General features: G+C 46.7%; 1 protein-coding gene across 4 annotated transcripts in view; it reads left to right on the forward strand.

Annotated features, from left to right (window-relative positions):
- Positions 1 to 12,041, forward strand: part of PPP4R1 (protein phosphatase 4 regulatory subunit 1) — a 62,626-nt gene extending 50,585 nt beyond the window's left edge. For all 4 annotated transcript variants that reach the window (XM_042962902.1, XM_042962905.1, XM_042962901.1 and 1 more), the window contains 7 exons: positions 1,425 to 1,610; positions 3,270 to 3,431; positions 6,426 to 6,526; positions 8,976 to 9,096; positions 9,194 to 9,328; positions 9,791 to 9,932; positions 10,892 to 12,041. In XM_042962902.1, the coding sequence (XP_042818836.1) occupies positions 1,425 to 1,610; positions 3,270 to 3,431; positions 6,426 to 6,526; positions 8,976 to 9,096; positions 9,194 to 9,328; positions 9,791 to 9,932; positions 10,892 to 11,055 (1,011 nt within the window). In that variant the 3' untranslated portion in view covers positions 11,056 to 12,041. The remainder of the gene's footprint in view (positions 1 to 1,424; positions 1,611 to 3,269; positions 3,432 to 6,425; positions 6,527 to 8,975; positions 9,097 to 9,193; positions 9,329 to 9,790; positions 9,933 to 10,891) is intronic.
- Positions 12,042 to 18,622: the final 6,581 nt, after the last annotated feature.

Consider the following 18,622-nt stretch of genomic DNA (forward strand, 5'->3'; position numbering starts at 1 on the left):
TAAATTTTTTTTTTTATGTTTATTTAATTTTGAGAGAGAGAGACAGAGACAGTACAGTGTGTGAGCTTGGGAGGGGCAGAGAGAGGGAGACACAGAATCCAAAGCAGGTTCCAGGCTCCGAGCTTTCAGCACAGAGCCCGATGCAGGGCTGGAACCAACAAACTGCGAGACCACACGCTTAACCGACTGAGCCACCCAGACGCCCCATTTTACTTTTAAAAGATTTATAAGTTTACGTAGTTCAAAATTCAAAAGGTACAAAGGCAGTCGGTGATAGTTCCTTCTCAGCTTTTCTCTTCTATCCATTTGGCTGCCCCCAAAGCAACCAGTTTTGCATTTCTTTTGTATATTCTTCCAGAGCTGCATTACATATACGTGAGCAAGATTGTGTATACATCCTTCTTTTCCTCACATTTATGCAGATGGTTAGATGTTTACACACTTTAAATTTTTATAGATGGGGTGCTTGGGTGGCTCAGTCGGTTAAGTGTCCCACTTCGGCTCTGGTCATGATCTCACTGTTTGTGGGTTCGAGCCCCGTGTCAGGCTCTGTGCTGATAGCTGAGAGCCTGGAGCTTGCTTTAGATTCTGTGTCTCCCTCTCTGTCCCTCCCTTGCTTGCTCTCTCTCTCTCTCTCTCTCTCTCTCTCTCAAAAATAAACATTAAAAAAATTTAAAATAAATATTTATAGATAGTTGCTCAATTCCCATCTAAAATTGGAAATTTTGGTGGCGTTTTTATAAAAATACATGTTGGTAATAGTGCACATGAATGCCTGTTTTCTCACATGTACTAGGTTACATCAAACTTTACAGTCTTTGCAAACATTACAATCCTTGGGATGTGCTGGTCTTTTAATGTTTCTTTTAAATTTAGTGATCAGTTCTAATCATCCTTTGGGCTGTTACCAGTTTTAAGATCTTAACCATTTTTCTTCTAGGTTTGCTTTTGTTTATTTATGTATTTCCCTTAGCATGTTTTTCTTACCTTTTTTCAGTTAGTAGATACCTAGAACTTTGAGACTGGGTTTTTCTCTGTTAGTTGAGATGCTATGTTAAATTCATACATTTAGGGCACCTGGGTGGCTCAGTTGGTTGAGCACCCGACTCTTGATTTTGGCTCAGGTCATGATCTCAGGGTCGTGGGATAGAGTCCTACATCGACCTCTGCACCGAGTGTGGAGCCTGCTTAAGATTCTCTCTCTCTCTCATCTTAAGATGTCTCTCTGTCTCTCTTTCTCTCTCTTTCCCTCTGCCTCTCTCCCGGTACTCACGCTCGCGTGCTCTCTCTCTCTCTCTCTCGCTCTCTCTCTCTCTCTCTCTCTCTCAAATAAAACAAAAAATTTAATAGATTTAAAAATATGTTTGCCTGATTTATGTCTACACTGCTAAAATGAATCACTGTGGTGTCTCTCTCCTCATTAGGATGTTGTGCCTCAGGCTCTGTTAGATCAGTATTTATCTATGACGGACCCCTCTCGTGCCCAGACGGTCGACACGGAGATTGCTAAGCACTGTGCATACAGCCTTCCCGGCGTGGCCCTGACGCTCGGCAGGCAGAACTGGCACTGCCTGAGAGAGACCTATGAGACACTGGCGTCAGACATGCAGGTGAGCAGGGCAGCTGAGGAATAAGCACAATGTGTGTGGATGGAAGGCGTGGTGGTTTTCCCGTCAAGACCTACTAGAATTTCTGTCCATGTTCCAGCAAATACTCGGTGTTATGGGATAATGGGCCTGAGCTCAGAAGTAATACCAAAGAGGTTTCTTTTTGTACGGTCCACGTTCCACCGTTTGGAAATTATCATCACAGTTACGTGCCGAAGTTCCTAACTTACAAACGTGTTGCTGTCTGAAGTTGATGTATAGATTCATTCCAGACATAGTGTTGTAAATGGCTGCTTTGATTTTTTTTAAAGACCTTAATAGAGCTGTATGCGTAGCGTTGGCACTTCTGAGCTCTGGCCCTGGGTCAGGGAGCGTTGCAGTAATAAAGGTGGGAGAAGTTCCGTGTGTGCTGCGTGCTTGTGTGTGCACTTGTGCACTCTTTGTCCAGACCCACACGCTGCCACCACCGCCCTCTCTGAAAGAAAACAAAATGTGAAGTGTTGACCCGGGTCATCTTGTCTGGATATCTGTGTATTTTTTGTGGCTCTTTTCCCAGATTTTGTTGACTTAACTTCCCCTGCCATTAGGTCTGGTTTCTGTATTGTACACCAAAATTTTGCCCCTCTTGCACAAAACCTGTTCCTTCAGTGAAATTTAATCTCTCGGTTATTAAGAAAGCAGTCTGGTTAGACTGATTTATGCTGCGATATGAATGAGTTTCTCTTAAATGTGTTAGTAATTAATGCATTTTTCAAGGAATCATGCTGTTGATTAAGCAAGGTAGGAGTTGAAAGTAATCTTGAGAGAACATAGTTTCATTTCCTCCACTGACCTATGAGTTTAGGAAGCCAGGGTCCGGGTGAAGTGAATTTATCCTGTGTTCACACGCTTCTTCACTAGTAGAACTGGGCCGGGGCCACAAAGGCCCAATTTCCAGAGTGCTGGTGGTTTTCCATCATCAGTCCACAGACCTTTCAGGGTTCCTGGTGACTAGGAAGGCCCTAGACGGCTAGGGCTTCATGCCTTCTCCGTCCCCTCCACTCCATCCGAACACCTCTGCCTTCATCTGCTTGATGTGTTGAATGTGGGTACAAAATTTTATTTCAAGAACGGGGTCTAGAGTGCTTGCTGTAAATAGCTTCTCCTCAAGCAGAGTGTTTTAAGGTAAGTAACAAAGTAAACATTTTACAATTAAAACAATCTGAAGAAAAACATGTTTTTAATGTAAATTTCCCTACGTTTACCTATTCTTGCTTCCTTAACAACCAGTTTTATTACTATTTTTTAATCCAAGATAGGCTGTACAGGAATCAGAAGGGGAACAGTCGAGCGAGGATGATGGACGTGGGACACATCCGTAAATCGGGCATCAGGGGTTCAGAGAACTACAGAGATTATGCCATTAGTGATTTCCAATCATTTTTCCCTTCGTAAGTGGAAGGAGAGAATACGTACTATGCAGGGCTTTGAAATTTTCTCAGCCAGTTTTTGGTACATAGCATACATTTAAAACTGAGGATCTGTTACTTCCATTACTTCAATTCTGCTTTAGTTGTTAGAGATGGTAACGTTCCGATGTTAAGTTAGCCTTCATGTACTGAGAGTGAAAGCACTCAGTACGGTGTGCTTCGCTTGTGAACGTGGTCCTCTCTGTCTCTGCAGTGGAAGGTTCGTAGGACATTAGCCTTCTCCATCCATGAGCTGGCAGTTATTCTCGGAGATCAGCTGACGGCTGCAGATCTGGTTCCGATCTTCAATGGATTTTTGAAAGACCTCGACGAAGTCAGGATAGGTGTCCTTAAACATTTGCATGATTTTCTGAAGGTAACTTTTAAATTATTCTGCATAAAAACACACTAAAGTTCCACTGTGGACTGAAAGTTTTGATTTTCTATTCCCACCAAGATGAAGTCTCTGTACGTTCGTGCGTCACAAAATGTAGCCATGAGTTGATAGATGTAATGACTTAAAAAAAGAAATAGTCCAGTTCTCATCACTTTTGCTGGTGTTCTTTTAATTTTTAATTTAGAATATTTACACCAAATCTCATTTCTAAACGGTGTTATGTCATGACTACAAACACTTGTACTTCCTCCCCCCTCAAAATTATTGAATTACATACAATTCAGTAATACAATACATACATACAATTATTGAAAATACATACAGAAATTCCATGAACATTAAGTTTGGAGGCTTTATGATATTTTAGGAGTCCAGAAATTTCCCAGTAGTCTTCAGTCCTTTGGTGTGGATCTCTGGCCTTGCAGATGAACAGCTATCGTCTTAAAAATTGTTAGTCCTGGAATACTGTTGTTTTTTAGACTTTAACCTTGAAATGGGCTCTTGTAGTTTGAGGTTTTGAGGTACAGAAGTACTGTAATCCTGCTTTTAAAAAAATTTTGATACCGTGGTGTTACATTTTATACAGATCACACTGAAATTTCTTGTCCCAGTGATGTCCTTTATAGCTTCCCCCGCTAAATATCAGAGTCCAATCAGGAATTGCATGTGGAATTTACTTTTTTTTTTAAATGTTTGTTTATTTTGAGAGAACAGGTGAGCAAGAGCGGGGGGTGGGGGCAGAGAGAGGGGGGAAGAGAGAATCTCAAGCAGGCTTTGCACTGTCAGCGCAGAGCCAGATGCAGGGCTCAGTCTCACAAACCATTAGATCATGGCCTGAGTCAAAATCAAGAGTTGGACATGTACATGACTGAGCCACCCAGGTGTCCCTGCATATTGAATTTAAATATTGTATCTCTTTAGCCCTCTTCAATCTAGGACGGTTTCCCTGACTTTTGTCTTTATTGTAATTGGCATTTTTGAAGAGGCCCACCTGTTGTTTTCCAGAATGCTCTCAATTTGAATTTGTCTGAGTATTGATACACCGTGAGACTCAGGTCACACAGATTTTCTTTGCAGGCACATTGCCTGTGTATCCTATCGGGAGGAACATCGTCACTGGTGATGCTGACTCTGGTCACTTGATTATGTCAGCACGTTTCCTCTGTTGTAACAACCTTTCACCTTTGTAATTAATAATTACTTGGTGGGGGGCACCACCATGGCTCAGTCAGTTAAGCACCTGACTTCGGCTCAGGTCACGATCTCACGGTTTGTGAATTCGAGCCCCACGCTGGGTGAGTTTGAGCCCTGTGTCGGGTAAAACACAAGCCCTGCTTTAGGTAAGCCTTACTTCTCTCTCCCCCTCTCTCTGTCCCTCACTCACATGCTTGTTTGTTCTCTCAAAAAGATAATAAAATAAATGAAAATAATTTTAAAAATAATAATTACTTGGTGGGGTGAGTCTTTTTTCCCCATGTCTCTCACACAGGGCTTTCGCATCTGTGCATCTATACATGGTCCTTGCCTAAATCAGTGGTTACTGTGTTGGTTGTAAAAATCTGATTTTCGATTTTTATAATTTCTCCATTATCAGTTGGCATTCTCATGTAAAGCTGATCTTTCCCTTCTCTCCCTCCCTGTTTTTGGAAGGTTTTTTAGTGTGTGAACTCCAGATTTTTTTTTAACTTTATTTTTTTTAGGTATTTTTTTCTTTACATTCCTTGTCTTCTCTCCCTCCCTCCCTCTCTCTCTCCCTCTCTCTCTCTCTCTTTTTCTCAGAATTCTTTTCCTATTTAGTGTAATCCATTTTTGTCCTTGGTTGTGAACATCAGCTTGGCTACCAGGAACCCCTGAAAGCTGACTTCTGTGCCCCTTTTGATCTGTGCCCTCACATTTAAGCACATCCTTATTTCCAGGCCCACCTCTGAGGACTTCCTCTCCCCTAGTCCCGAGTCCGCTCTTTCTCCAAGGAGCCTGGTATTTAGAGAGTGGAGAGTGGTATTTAGAAGCCAAGACCCAGGCACTGGATATGCACACTGCTCCCATAGTGTCATTTCCTTTACTTTTCAGGGGACAGACGGGAGCTGGGGGAGTGGCAGGGGAGGTGGGGGGCTTTTTTTTGGTTTGTTGTGTTTAAATTATTGAGTTCATCTCAATCATTCAGCTTCTAGTCCCATACGATTTCCTCTCCTTTTTCCACTTCATGTTTTTTCTTTCCTCTCATGGTAAAAAACTCTGTTCTTAACATGAATATATTAATTCGTTTGCTCAGTTCTACAACATACATGAAGTAGTTTCAGAATTACTGCACCAATAATAATTCTGACATCAACTCAATTCAGTAACATTCAAGATTTCCTTCAGCACTTTGTCCTTCGAACATATCCCACAAACATGTATAGTCAGAGTACTTTTTTCTATGTGATTCTTACCTGTTTGGTGTACAGTTAAGTTTGCCTCTGTTGGTATCACATTTATGGTTTTCCCCCTTGCTGACTATAAACCTACTTGACCATACCTGCAGAGTAATTCCTGGGATAAATTCACTCTTTTCACTCAACAAATATATATCGATTACCTACCATGTGCCATCACGGTGCCATCCACTAGGCTCACAGATCTGAGGAGGAGCACATTATTGTCTCCAAAGAGTTCGCAGTAACGAGGGTGTCCAATGAACAAAGCGGGTCAGTGCTACCATAAAGCTGTGCCCAAGGTGCTGTAGGGTTCAGAGGAGGTCACACATGGCCCAGGGAACAAGTATTTCAAGAGGGTAAGACTCTTGGTGGTAAATGGGATTATCAGGGGGAAATGAACTTAACAGTTTTTAGAACAATTAGATGTACCTACCATATCTGTTCTCCTTCAGAAGAATTAACTTATATTGTTTATTGCAGTCGTTTGCAAGCAGTGTGATAAAAGTAGTAATGCCCATATATTGTTTTAGTGCATATTTTCATTTTGTCACTTCAGCTTCTTCATATTGACAAAAGAAGAGAGTATCTTTATCAACTTCAGGAGTTTTTGGTGACAGATAATAGTAGAAATTGGCGCTTTCGAGCTGAACTGGCTGAGTAAGTTCTAACAATTTATTGGACTATAGTTTGGAGGGATGTTTACTTACTTCCTGTTTACCTTTGCTGTTAACCTATTGTGTATGGATTTGCCTGTTCTGGACATTTCATATAAGTCGAGTTTTATCACATGTGGCCTTTTGTGTCTGATTTTTTCACTTAGCATAATATTTTCAAGATTCATTCATGTTGTAGCAGGTGTCAGAACGTTATTACTTTTTGTGACTGAATAATACTGCATTGTGTACCACTTTTTAAAATCCATTCAATTGATACACGTTTGGGTTGTTTCTACTTTTTTGGCTGAAGTGACCGGTACTGCCCGTAATATTCAAATACAAGTTTTTCTGTGAACACCTATCTATCTTCAGTTATTTTGTGGTGGATTTGCTGGGTTATTTGATAATTCCGTTTCATTTGCTGAGGAGCCACCAAACTGTTTGCCACAACAGCTGTACCATTTTACATTCCTATGAGTAATGTACAAGGGTTTAGTTTTACCACATCCTCCCCAACACTTGGTATTTGCCTTTTTAAAAAAGATTATAGACATTATTATAGTGGGTGTGAAGCAGTGTTTTATGGTCATCTTAATTTGTATTTCCTTAATGACCGGTGGTGTTTAACATCTTTTCATATGCTTGTTGACCATTCGTATACAGTCTAAAGAAATGTCTATTCCGATCCATTGCCCGGTTTTTAATTGGGTTTATCTTAAGTTGGGTTAAGTTGTAGGAGTTCTGTATATGCTCCGGATTCCAGACTTCACTTGCATTTTTAAAAGATATCTTTGCTGGATATAGAATCGGGACTGCCAGGTTGGGTTGTTGTTTGTTGTTTTCTTCATACCTTAAAGGTGTCAGTCCACTGAGTTCTGGCTTGCCAAGTTCGGACTGTAAATAGGCACACCTCTTCTGCCCTTAGTGTGGAGGGTTGGGTCCATCTACTCAGGAGCAAGCTGGGTTTGGGCTTGTTGTTGCTGTGATTGCCTTCGGTGCAGGATACGCTTTGATTCTTCTCGCCGGGGCCTGCCAGTGCCTTCTGCTGGGGGTGGGGACTGGGGTGCCAGGGGGCCTTTTCACGTGTTAGCATTCCTCCCTCAGCTCTCGTGCACCCCTGCAAAACGGGTGGGTCTCTTCCCTTCCCCTGGCTGTAGGCTGCTGTGAGGACATGGTTGGCTCGTGCTGGAAAAGGGGAGAATCTTGGTTATTTGGGGAGGCCCTGTGTGCCTGGGCTTTCTCAGAATTCTGCCCTCTCCCTGTAACATCCAGTTTCTGCCTTGTGTCTGTGGTCAGTGTTGGGCAGAGGCTCCTGCCCCTCCTCAGCAGAAGGAGACTTGTGCCTGTTATCAGTGCAGGGTCTCAGCTCAGAAGGTTCTCTACCCCTTTCCCTGGAATAGAGTTTGCTCTTCTCCTCTGCCCCCAGCTGCAGTGTCTGCCTGCACCCAGGCGTGGACAGGCTCTGCCGCCCCTCCGTCAGCGCCTTAAGGCTCGAGCTGGGTAAAGAGAAGGACCCAGGAGGGGAGTGCGCGGGGTTTGATGCCTGTCCCCCAACATGTGTCAGTCATTTCCTGCCTGCTAAGGGGCCTCTCCACTTTGCTTACCTGATGCCAGACTGGCTCATGTGGTGTGCGCCCAGGGAAGGGAGGCCAACAAGAAAGTTTGCAGTGTCACAAAATAAGAGTTGATAAGTGTGCCCCTGTCTCTAAGGATTTATGTTTGTGTGTATACACAGGTACATCGGTCATCGCTGCGTTATGTATATTCATGCCTCTAGCTTATTCCCTGCCGACTACAAATGTCAATAATCTTAACCATAAAACCTGAAAGGCAAAAGTCTCATTCGTATCTGAGGTATTTCTTGAAGGGCATTGTTGCATCCACTCAGAGTAGCGTCATGGACACTGTCAGTCTTCAGGTCTCGCGAGACATAATAGGAACACTCACTAGAGGTAGAGGACCTCTTCACTTCTCTTATCCCTCGTAAGCCTGCCATTCCCTTCAAAGCTGCTCAGAGCCTTGGCGGTTCCACACCAGGCTACCTGATGCTGCCAGAACTTCTTATTTAGAAAACTGATTTGTAGGTGGAAGTATCTCAGTATCTGGACAATACCTGTGGAAAAAACATGTTCTGTGTCCCAGTTGAACCTACTAGGAAATGCTTTGCTCTGTGTCAGTCCCTGCGGACACAGAATGCCACATTTGTCTCCCTTACATTCAGAAGGCAAGAGCTACTTCTTGAACTCGCATAGCGTTTAGATCCATTTCCAGATACACGGAGACTGGAAATAACTCTATGCACGAGAGACCACACTAATCATGAGTCTTTGCATGCACTTGTCTTACAGACAAGTGTCCAGTGGGACAGATGATTTACATGATTAACCTGTTTTCATTTATTTATTTTAAAATTGTAATTATATTTTTATTTTTATAATTCATTTTTATAGACAGCTGATTTTACTTCTAGAATTATATAGTCCCAGAGATGTTTATGACTATTTACGTCCCATTGCTCTGAATCTATGTGCAGATAAAGTTTCTTCTGTTCGTTGGATTTCCTACAAGTTGGTATGTGTTAAAATTTTTATAATTTTAGAACAGCTAACTATTTAATAAGATCTTAGAACAGAAGACATTCCTCACTTGTGTGTGTTCACCCTCTTAGGTCAGCGAGATGGTGAAGAAGCTGCACGTGGCCACGCCGCCCACATTTGGAGTGGACCTCATCAATGAGCTTGTAGAAAACTTTGGTAGATGTCCCAAGTGGTCTGGTCGGCAAGCCTTTGTCTTTGTCTGCCAGGTAAGTGAAGACTTACCCATTTGTGACCCCTTTCTCTATCTAAAGCTATGTTTCTTCTTTCACTCTTGGCCTCTCAACACCTTGTTTCTTATCCCTGCGGAACAGAGTTTTGCCAGGTGGCTTTTCACAGGATCACCTGTTCCTCGGAGTTGGGTGTCTGCCGTGCCCATCCCACAGCCATCCACTAGAGGGTGCTCGGGGTCCACGGCCCATGGCGCATGTGTGCAGATGAATGTGACTGCACACTCCAGGTCTGCGTGGAGCCACTTAAAAGCTGTGTGTCTGCAGGGACTTAAAATTTTGTCATTTTTGTTTTGAGTTCCCAGGTACCTGGAATATTGGCTTGAAAGGAAGTAACTAAAATCTGTAGCACTTAAGCTGTCACTAAAAGATAACGCTAGCTGGTATTATGGTTTGATAGACTAACTTGGCAAATCTAAAGCAGCTGTTTCTCTTCCCTAGACTGTCATTGAGGATGATTGCCTTCCCATGGACCAGTTCGCTGTGCATCTGATGCCACATTTGCTAACCTTGGCAAATGATAGGGTTCCAAACGTTCGAGTGCTACTTGCAAAGACATTAAGACAGACCCTACTAGAGAAAGGTGGGTGGGTAGGTGACTGTGTTAGGAAAACCGTACGTGGCAGAGAGGAGGTTCGTAGACGACATGGGTAGATAAGTCGCTAAGCAGGAATATTGTATGTTCATAGGCAGAGTCTAATAAAAGAATGCATTTGTAAGTTGTTAATGGAGGTTCCCCCTAGAAAGGACATAGATTAGAGGACGGGGACTTTTGGCCTTTCTGCTCTAGTTGCATTTATTTTATAATTGCAAACTTACTGTTTGAAAAATTGGATAGTCACTTAAGACATTATGAAAAATTACCGCCTTTAGTCGGCCCCAATTGACATCTGTTACTGTGTTTGGGGCTAGGAGGCATGTTTGTGTTTCCCCCTCCTCTTCATTAGACAAAAGACAGATGCCCCCTAGGATTTGCTTTGCTGCAAATCCTAATAAGCTGCTCAGGATTCACTTGTTTTATTGTAATCCTCCTAAAATACCTAATAAATATCATTTAAATGCATGAACTCATGAATGAAGCACAGAAAGAGGTTTGTAGTAGGTTTATAAGAATATGGGTAAATGAATAGTGTTTCTTTTTTCTCCTTTAGAATCCAGTTAAATTGTTTTAGGAGCAATTATAGGGAAATGGCTAGAGAAGACTGGCTTTCAGTCTGCATGTATGATTGGTATTTGGGGTGTTTTTCCTGAGCGAATGAATAGCTGTCACAAGTGTAAGTTTTAACATATTAGCTTAGCACCGCTCAGCCTTTTAGTCCATTCTAAAAACAATCAAGATGAACCTTCTGACTCTCTAACGTTTGGGGAGTCTTTTCATATCACGCGAATCGGTTTGGATTACTGCATATAATTCAGCATGGCTTGTGTTTATACTTGGAGAAGTTAGGGTTTTGACGAAGAACTTACAGTGTACTTGTACTTGATAAAACTGACATGTCCATAAAACCGATTTCATTTGTAATCTGCCCTTTGCATTTCCAGAATATTTCTTAACCTCTGCCAGCTGTCATCAGGAGGCCGTAGAACAAACCATCATGGCTCTTCAGATGGATCGTGACAGTGACGTCAAGTATTTCGCAAGCATCCATCCCGCCAACACCAAAATCTCTGAAGATGCCATGAGCACCGCTTCCTCAACCTACTAGAAAGCTTGAACCTCGGTGTCCTCCTGCTTCCTAGGGAGCCACAGGCTGACAGGCGCTCCACACGTGTGTGATCTGGGACAGCCTCTGGGAGGAGGAGAGACCTTCCTCTCTTGCAGACTTAATTGCAGGTGCAAGTTGCCTACACTGATGCCAGGGATTTTAAGAGTCAAGAGAAAGTACAGTAAACACTATTATCTTATCTTGACTTTAAGGGAAAATAATTTCTCAGAGGATTATAATTGTCACCGAAGCCTTAAATCCTTCCGTCTTCCTGACTGAATGAAACTTGAATTGGCAGAGCATTTTCCTTATGGAAGGGAGGAGATTCCCAGAGACCTGCATTGCTTTCTCCTGGTTTTATTTAAATAGGTGGAGTGGCAGCCAGAAGGCGGCTGTGAGCCGGGATGCGAAAGAGACCTTCAGTATTAGCCCTGTGTCCACGCAGGCAGGGACCTGTCGGTTCTGTGGCCCTCTGCCCAGTCCGCCCTAAGTGTGAATAGTTTTTGACGTGTGTAAATGGGAAAGGAGATTTTCGGGGGTTTCTCCTAAGGGCTTGATGCTAACACTAAAGTAGAATCCGATTTTAACTCTTAAATGCAGCATATTGCTGTGCACATTTACAGAACGTTGGCCAAGTATCTGTGTCCTGATTCTCTTCATGCTGGTCATGACCTGAAGGAGTTTATTGGCACGTGTGCTGTGTGTCAGGTGTTTTTACCTTGATCACGACCGGCTGTGAGGTGCGGCTTTCCTTCACGCGCTGCACACGCCTGTAACCACTCTGGGGAGTGCTGCCGTCTTTAATCATGCTGTTTAACCTGTTGTGGCACAAGTTCTCTTGTCCAAATAAAATTTATTAATGAGATCTATAGAGAAAGATGTATACACTTCCGATTGTTTTCTAGGTGTCTGCAAATCCAATCTGTGACCTGTAGCAATGATTTAGTATAAAGTGGGGAAACTAGATTAAAATATTTGTCTTTTAAGTAGTTTAGTAATTTCTTTGCCATCCACACCTGCCACCCAGGGCCGGGCTCTGCTCTCGGCAGACAGCGTCGTGCACCGGGCGCTTAGTGCTGAAGCTCTGCTTCCGGGAGAACATTCGGAGCCTCTGTGTTTCCGAGGAACAGGATAGTGAAACCCGCTCGTCCGGGCAGAGTGGTCTCGCGCTCCGATGAGAGCATGGAAGTGCCTTGTAGAAATGTCCGTCGCTCTCATGGGCCCAGGTTGAAAGACCCTCGGCCCGAGTCCCTGCGGTGCCTGCGTGGGTGAGCTTTGGTTTTGGTGACTCGGCTGCCAGGGACTCCTCAGGGTTGCGGAAGCAGGACAGGCTCCCTTGAACCTTGTGCGTGGATCTGGGAATGTGTGGGCCGCTTTCTGTACAGATCATTACAAAGAAGCCTTGTGTTCCTTCACTCTCGCGTTAACAGCCCAGGAACGTAAACGTGAGCGAGTTCCACTGGGACAGAGGAGGCAGGAAGTACGCGGGTGGCATGTGAAGCGGGTGCCGAGGGCAGGGCTGTGGAGAACAGGAAGGTGATGAGGGGTCCGTGGGGCCTGGAGGGCGATCAGAGCAGAGATCGGAGGAGGGTGTGGCCTCGTTTGATGTAGCCGAATCTCTGGGGTGCGTGTTCCCTGATTCTAAGTTCTGGTCATACACTTGGCCCCCTAAACTTTCCGGTGCACAAACTACACCTGAAATTGTACAACTGCTGTAAGTGTACAACTGCAGTTCTACACAAACAGCAGCGTTTTCTTTTAAGCAGTGGCAGTAACAGCATGTTTTGGGGTAAAGAACTTGAACCCAGGGTAAGCTGACAAATGCACCAGCCAGTTCTTCCTCGTGAGCCTTCCTGCTGCTGCCCGGTGCCGCGCTGAGGAACAGCAGCAGGTGCCCTGGGGGTCTCCAGGTGCCCCGGGGCCACGCTGGGATTCCACTCACGTCCATGGCAGTGCGTACAGAAGCCACCTGCACTGTTGAGCAGCGACGACAATGAAGGCAACCTGGTGTGGATAATCATTCAAGATAAGGAAAAGGCTGCAGGTGTCACCTCTTCGGCTCTCAACCGTATTTAGCCCCTGCAGTGGGCTGGCCGAGGTGTGGCTGGTCCTGCTTCGGGGCGTGATGGAGAGTGGTGGCCGGGTCCCCAGGACAGCAAGGGCGCCCTCTCGGCTGACAGGATCTCCTAAGGGAGAAGAGTGGGCTTCCAAAGGCTGCACAAAACCTAGCAAATGAGTAAAGTTGACGACTCGGCAGTTCTTTGAAATCCTTGAGGAGGCAAAAACTACAAACCAGTTAATACTCCAACTAATTTCGTAAGAGAAAAATGAATAAAATAGTAATAATCACGTCCTCCTAGGTATTTAACGGGTGGCCAATCTTAGAAGATATTCTGTGATCCTAGGACTTTTGAGGCAGGTCGACAAGGTGAAGAGGAAAACTATTTTTCAAAAACTAGAGCTCGTTACTCAGCCAGTACAGTTGGTCTTTGCCGGGCGCGTCTCCCGTCCTCGGCCCTCGCCTCCCCCACCAGGCAGGCTGGGAGCGTGCAGCATCCCCTTCTTCAGCCTCTGCCTGGTGCTCAGCGTCATGGTGCCGCACCTGACCTTGGCTGCCCCGCCCCTCATCTGGGAGAAATCAGTGGGCGAGCTTCTGTGAGTTTTCAGGGCATCCCTTTACCCGGCCCCCAGGTCACCAGACTTATTTGCGTAGTGGAATTTTGGCTGTGATCTTTGTCCTTAGGTCTTGGAGGTATTTCTGTGATGCCAGACCGCTCATTTTTCTGGAACCCTCTAGCTGAGTTGGCAAGTGCTGAGTTCCTGAGATCGTTTACCATGCACATGTCCTGTGAGCTGCCCAAGCTGCCGGCACCCTGTCACGGAACGTCCGTCCAGGCGATTCTTAGTTTGCCGGGCAGGCAGTCGGGTGCACGGTGTGTTACTGATCCTTCCCACGCCTGTTGGGTCCGCGCCCCACTTCACATTGGGTGAATCTGTTTCCTGGCAGACTGGCAGCTGAATACACCCAAGGAAGCAAGTCGAGAATCTGCCCTCTCCGGCGTCAGGGGAACACGGGTGTCTGAAACGGCAGGCGTGGCATATTTGGGAAGCCTCAGGGAGCAATACTTCACAGACACGGCTCCAAGGAGGGAGTTTCGAGAGGGGGCAGCGGGGTTTGAAAGTGACCATCTATAGGAAAAAGCGTGGCTCAGGCTCTGGGACGCTCGCGATTGTTTCCTTGTATGGTAATGTTTCCGTGCAAGATTCCAGGAGACAGAAGGAATGAGTGATGGGAGGAAAAGAAACTCCCAGCAACTTGAAACCATGCAAGCGGCCTCTTTACGATTAATAATCTTCTGACTCAAACCAGAGGAAAAGAAGGTGAGTCTGGAAATCATGTGAGTAAGCAGGACTCTGTGGTTCTGTTGTATTTGTGAATTCCCTCTTGAGCCTTTCTAAAGTCCTCATACCAGATGGAGAAGGTCAAGAGCAGGGCCACCTGGAGGGGTCGGTCGCTGGAGGAGGATGGCCGGGAAGGAAGGGGGCCCGGCTGCACCCGGCACTGGGACCTGCGGCCAGCAGGGTGGGGACCCTGCGTGGATGGAGGCCAGGCCCTTCCTTCTTGGTGTTCCTGACGGTTAAGTGACCTGGATGAGTCCGAGCCGGCAGAGTTCGCGTGCCTGCTGCTCCCTAGGAAACCAGGTGGTGGTTTAGGTGAGGGTAGGGTAGGGGAAAGAAGCCCAGTTCTCCGATTCTCCCACCAGAAACCCCAAATCTGAGGCCGTGTGATCCTTTGCGAATGGATGTTTTGACCCAGGGGAGGTGTTGGCCTTGAGAACATCTGCCCGTTCGTGAACGCAAAAATTCGAACAGTGATCCGTTTTGGTGAAGGAATTTCTGCAGTGAACTGCATCAAGGCCACATGAATTCTTTCATCTGTTTTCTATAGAGAAGAAACTAGTTTTAATCTTACAGAAACTGTTTTCCTTAAGCATCCTTTTCTTAGAAAGTCGGACGGAGAGTGTCCCGTTCAGGGATCAGATTTTATTCCACGCAGCGTTTTACACCGCTGTCACAGGTTTATTTCCAAGGCTTATTCAAGTCAAATTTTCCCGATATAAACGTGGCAAGATCGGACACTTGGAGTTTCTAGTCAGAGAGTTTAGCCTCTGAATCTCTCAGCCTGACCAGCTGTACTTCGTGTCACGATGCCAGCAGTTACTGACTGGACACAATGCACGTATTGGGTCATGACTGTCGGTGTTCCGTGAGGAAGCCGTGAGCGGTTCTTGTCGGGCGGCGGAGGAAACTGTCACCGCTCTTGTCCCTGAGAGATGGCGGAGCCTGGAGCTCGCCGGTAGCCCAGTGCCCTGGGAAGGTACGAGTTTGGGAAGGAAAGTATCGGAGGACAGGAACGTTACCTACTCAGTGACGGACAGGAGGAAAGCGGGCCAGCTTCTCCCGGGGCACAGACAGTCTCACTTGGCTCTTTCTTACTCCGTTCCAGGGAGGCCGTGCCCGCTGCCATTTAACCTCTGATGCCGCCACAGCAGGGATTTGCCCCCTCGGCGGGACACCCACCCTCCCCCTGGCGGGAAAATTCTCAGTGCGGTGTGGTCCGTGTGTGTGCATCGTAAGGCCGCCAGCTGGCTTGTTTTGGACAGCCATTTATTCTGAGATTTTTCTGGCGGTTTTGTTTGGTTCTGGCTTCTAAATATGGCTGGTAGGGGCGCCTGGGTGGCCCGGTTGGTTCAAGTCCGACTCTGGCTCAGGTCGTGATCTCACGGTTTGTGGGATTGAGCCCCACGTCGGGCTCTGCACGGAGCATGGAGCCTGCTTGGGAATCTCTGTCTCCCTCTCTGCACCCCCCCCCCCCACCCGCCGCTGCCTTCCACCTTCAAACATTAAAAAGAAAAGGGTTGAGTATTTGATACTTAGTCCGTTTCCTCAGTTGCCAACCAGCGCATTCATGTGTGTGGCGGTGCCCACGGGGTGCCTGGCCATCAGGCAGGCGTCAAGGCCACAGTGGCTGCAACGGCAGCACCAGACACAGCTGGTAGGCAAGCCTGAAGCCCGGGAAGAGCCAGCCCTCCTGCAGGTGGCCGGGATGGGCGAGGGTCAGCCAGGTGCAGGATGGCGGGACGGGGGGGCTGTGTCCTCCAGTGGCCCCAGACTGTTCCGCTCGCCTCACCCACCGTCTTCCCGTCTGCTGCCTCCTTCTGTACATAAGTCCGCCCCCTGGTGGTCAGACCGTGAGCTTGCTCGGCGGGGCTCCCCCCTATCTTACATTGAAGGCAAAGAGCCAAACGTGGTCAGTCCTGAAACCGTCCTTCCCTCCCCAGTTCCACCCACTTGGTAGCGTCAGCACTTCCCGCATTTTCTCCGCGTTTCTTCAGTACACCGAGGCCCCTCTGTTCCCCTCAAGCCAGAACGGCCCTGGCCTGTGCAGCACTCAGGGTCTCTGTTACCTTCCGCAGAGGCGTGAGCAGCCCCGTCGCTAGTTAGCGCACTGAGGTGGGCTGACCAGACAAAAAATAAAAATACGGGAGAGGAGAGAAAAGCCAGGACACCCTTATTCAAATATCTGTCACTGTTGATATGAAAGTAAAACGGAACCAGGACGTCTGCACTTCAACGGCAACCTCACCAGAAGGTCAGCCTAAGTCAAAAGACCGGAGGCCCGGGAGCGAGACGGCATCACTCCTCACGGGGCTCTTCCGCCCGAGGAGCTGCCCTCGGACAGACGTGCCTGGGCGGCCCCACCTGCCAGTTCACGTTTCGTTCCAGAGAACTCGCCACTCCTTCCGTGCTGCTGCTCCCTGCTAAGGAAGTGGACAGCAGATGTCACCGAGACCATCTTAACAGCAGCAAATGGTAGAATTTTCGGTGCGGCCTTTATCCCGAGGCTATAGACATGCTCCTGAAGAGGCAGCTCTTGCTTGCTCTAATTGGAACCCTCAGCAGTTTCCGGCCTGTGGGAGCTGGGCACTCCAGAGAATTGAGCCCGTCTCTCCCTCCCCCCGGGTCTATTTTGAGGCCATCGGAACTGGGCCCAGGATGCCTTCACAGAGGCTACTTCATTCCCTCTCAGGGGTGTGTGGTGACGGCACACGCACGCTGTGGAGTCACTTACGTTAACCCCCACATCACCAAACCGAGACTCGGCTTAAAGTTTCAGCTTCTCCCAGAAATGGAATTGTAAGGTAGTGGACCCAGGCCATCCTGGGAAGACAACTTTGCAGTAACTGACCTGCTTTTTTGGCCCGTTACAACTTCTTTGTCCCTGTTCGCTGCAGCCTATAAAATCTCACTTCGTACAGTTCCTTAAACTCCCTTCTGTCTACTAGACGGGGTATTGCCTGATTCAAATCAGTTTTTGCCCCCCCAAATTTTTAACAAGCCTCAGTTTGTAACCGTTCTGGTGTCAGATGTGGGATCTGAAGGAGACACCCATCAGCCCCCAGGACCAGTGAGGAACCAGGCATAGGTACCCATCGAGCCCCTTGAGCTTGCTGCTTTCTGGTTGCCTTGGAGATGGTGGGTAAGTCTTTCTTAGCTCAGGCCCTTGCAGTTTTTGCTTTGTGAGCTTTCAGACTTTGAGCCTCTCCCCCCCATCCCCCCCACCCAGATTGGGTTTGACTTAACCAGAATGGATCCAGATTTAACTAGGTCCAGGCTGAAAACTGGATTGTATCCAAGGTCAGACTAGGTCCTAGTTGGAAACCGGACTGGGTCTGGGGTCGGACTAAGTCTAATTTAGCGGGACTGGGTCGTGTGAGGCCTCAGATGAATAAAATCTGCTGTGAGGCTGAACAAGCAGGTTTACCTTACCAAGGGTAATCTCAAGTTACATAGTGGCCACAATGGACAACTTTTAACCTAGCTAAGCTTATCCCTTTATGGCATGCCTAGAGAAAAATGGGTCTCAGCCAAGCGCTCACCATTAAAAGTAGAGGAAAATTATTTTTCCTCGTCTACGGTTTCTGGTGAGCAGGAAGAGACCTGGTGGAACAACGCACTTACTGCAGCCAGGATCCTGGGGCAACTGGCAGAAGCCAGCGAGCTGTGAGAATTCTTACCAGTCAGCGCTCCCGTGTCTCTGTGGTGCCTGGTCCAGAGAGGAAGGTAAAATGTTACTGTGTCCCTCCCTCCCTTTCTTCCCAAATTCAGACTGGCAGGCAAGGAGCATTTGTAAGAATTAGACCTTCTGGGGCGCCTGGGTGGCTCAGATGGTTAAGCATCTGACTCTCGATTTCCGCTCAGGTCACCATCTCACAGTTCATGAGATCGAGCCCCACGTCAGGCTCAGTGCTGACCGCACAGAGTCTGTTTGGGGTTCTGTCCTTTCCCCCCACCCCTTCTCTCCACCCCTCCCCTGCTTGTGTTTTCTCTCTCAAAATAAACATTAAAAAATAGATCTTTGAACTGTAACTTGGAATTTGCTTTCCACTACCCATTGGTTATCGATCCTTTCTCTCCCATGGACAGTTATGTTGCCTCATTGTCTCATTTTGTATCCACAGAATTTAGCTTGTCAACTTTTAGGATGGGGACCCCAAAAGTATGG

Source organism: Panthera tigris, chromosome D3 (assembly GCF_018350195.1).
Source record: "Panthera tigris isolate Pti1 chromosome D3, P.tigris_Pti1_mat1.1, whole genome shotgun sequence".
Classification (NCBI taxonomy): domain Eukaryota; kingdom Metazoa; phylum Chordata; class Mammalia; order Carnivora; family Felidae; genus Panthera; species Panthera tigris.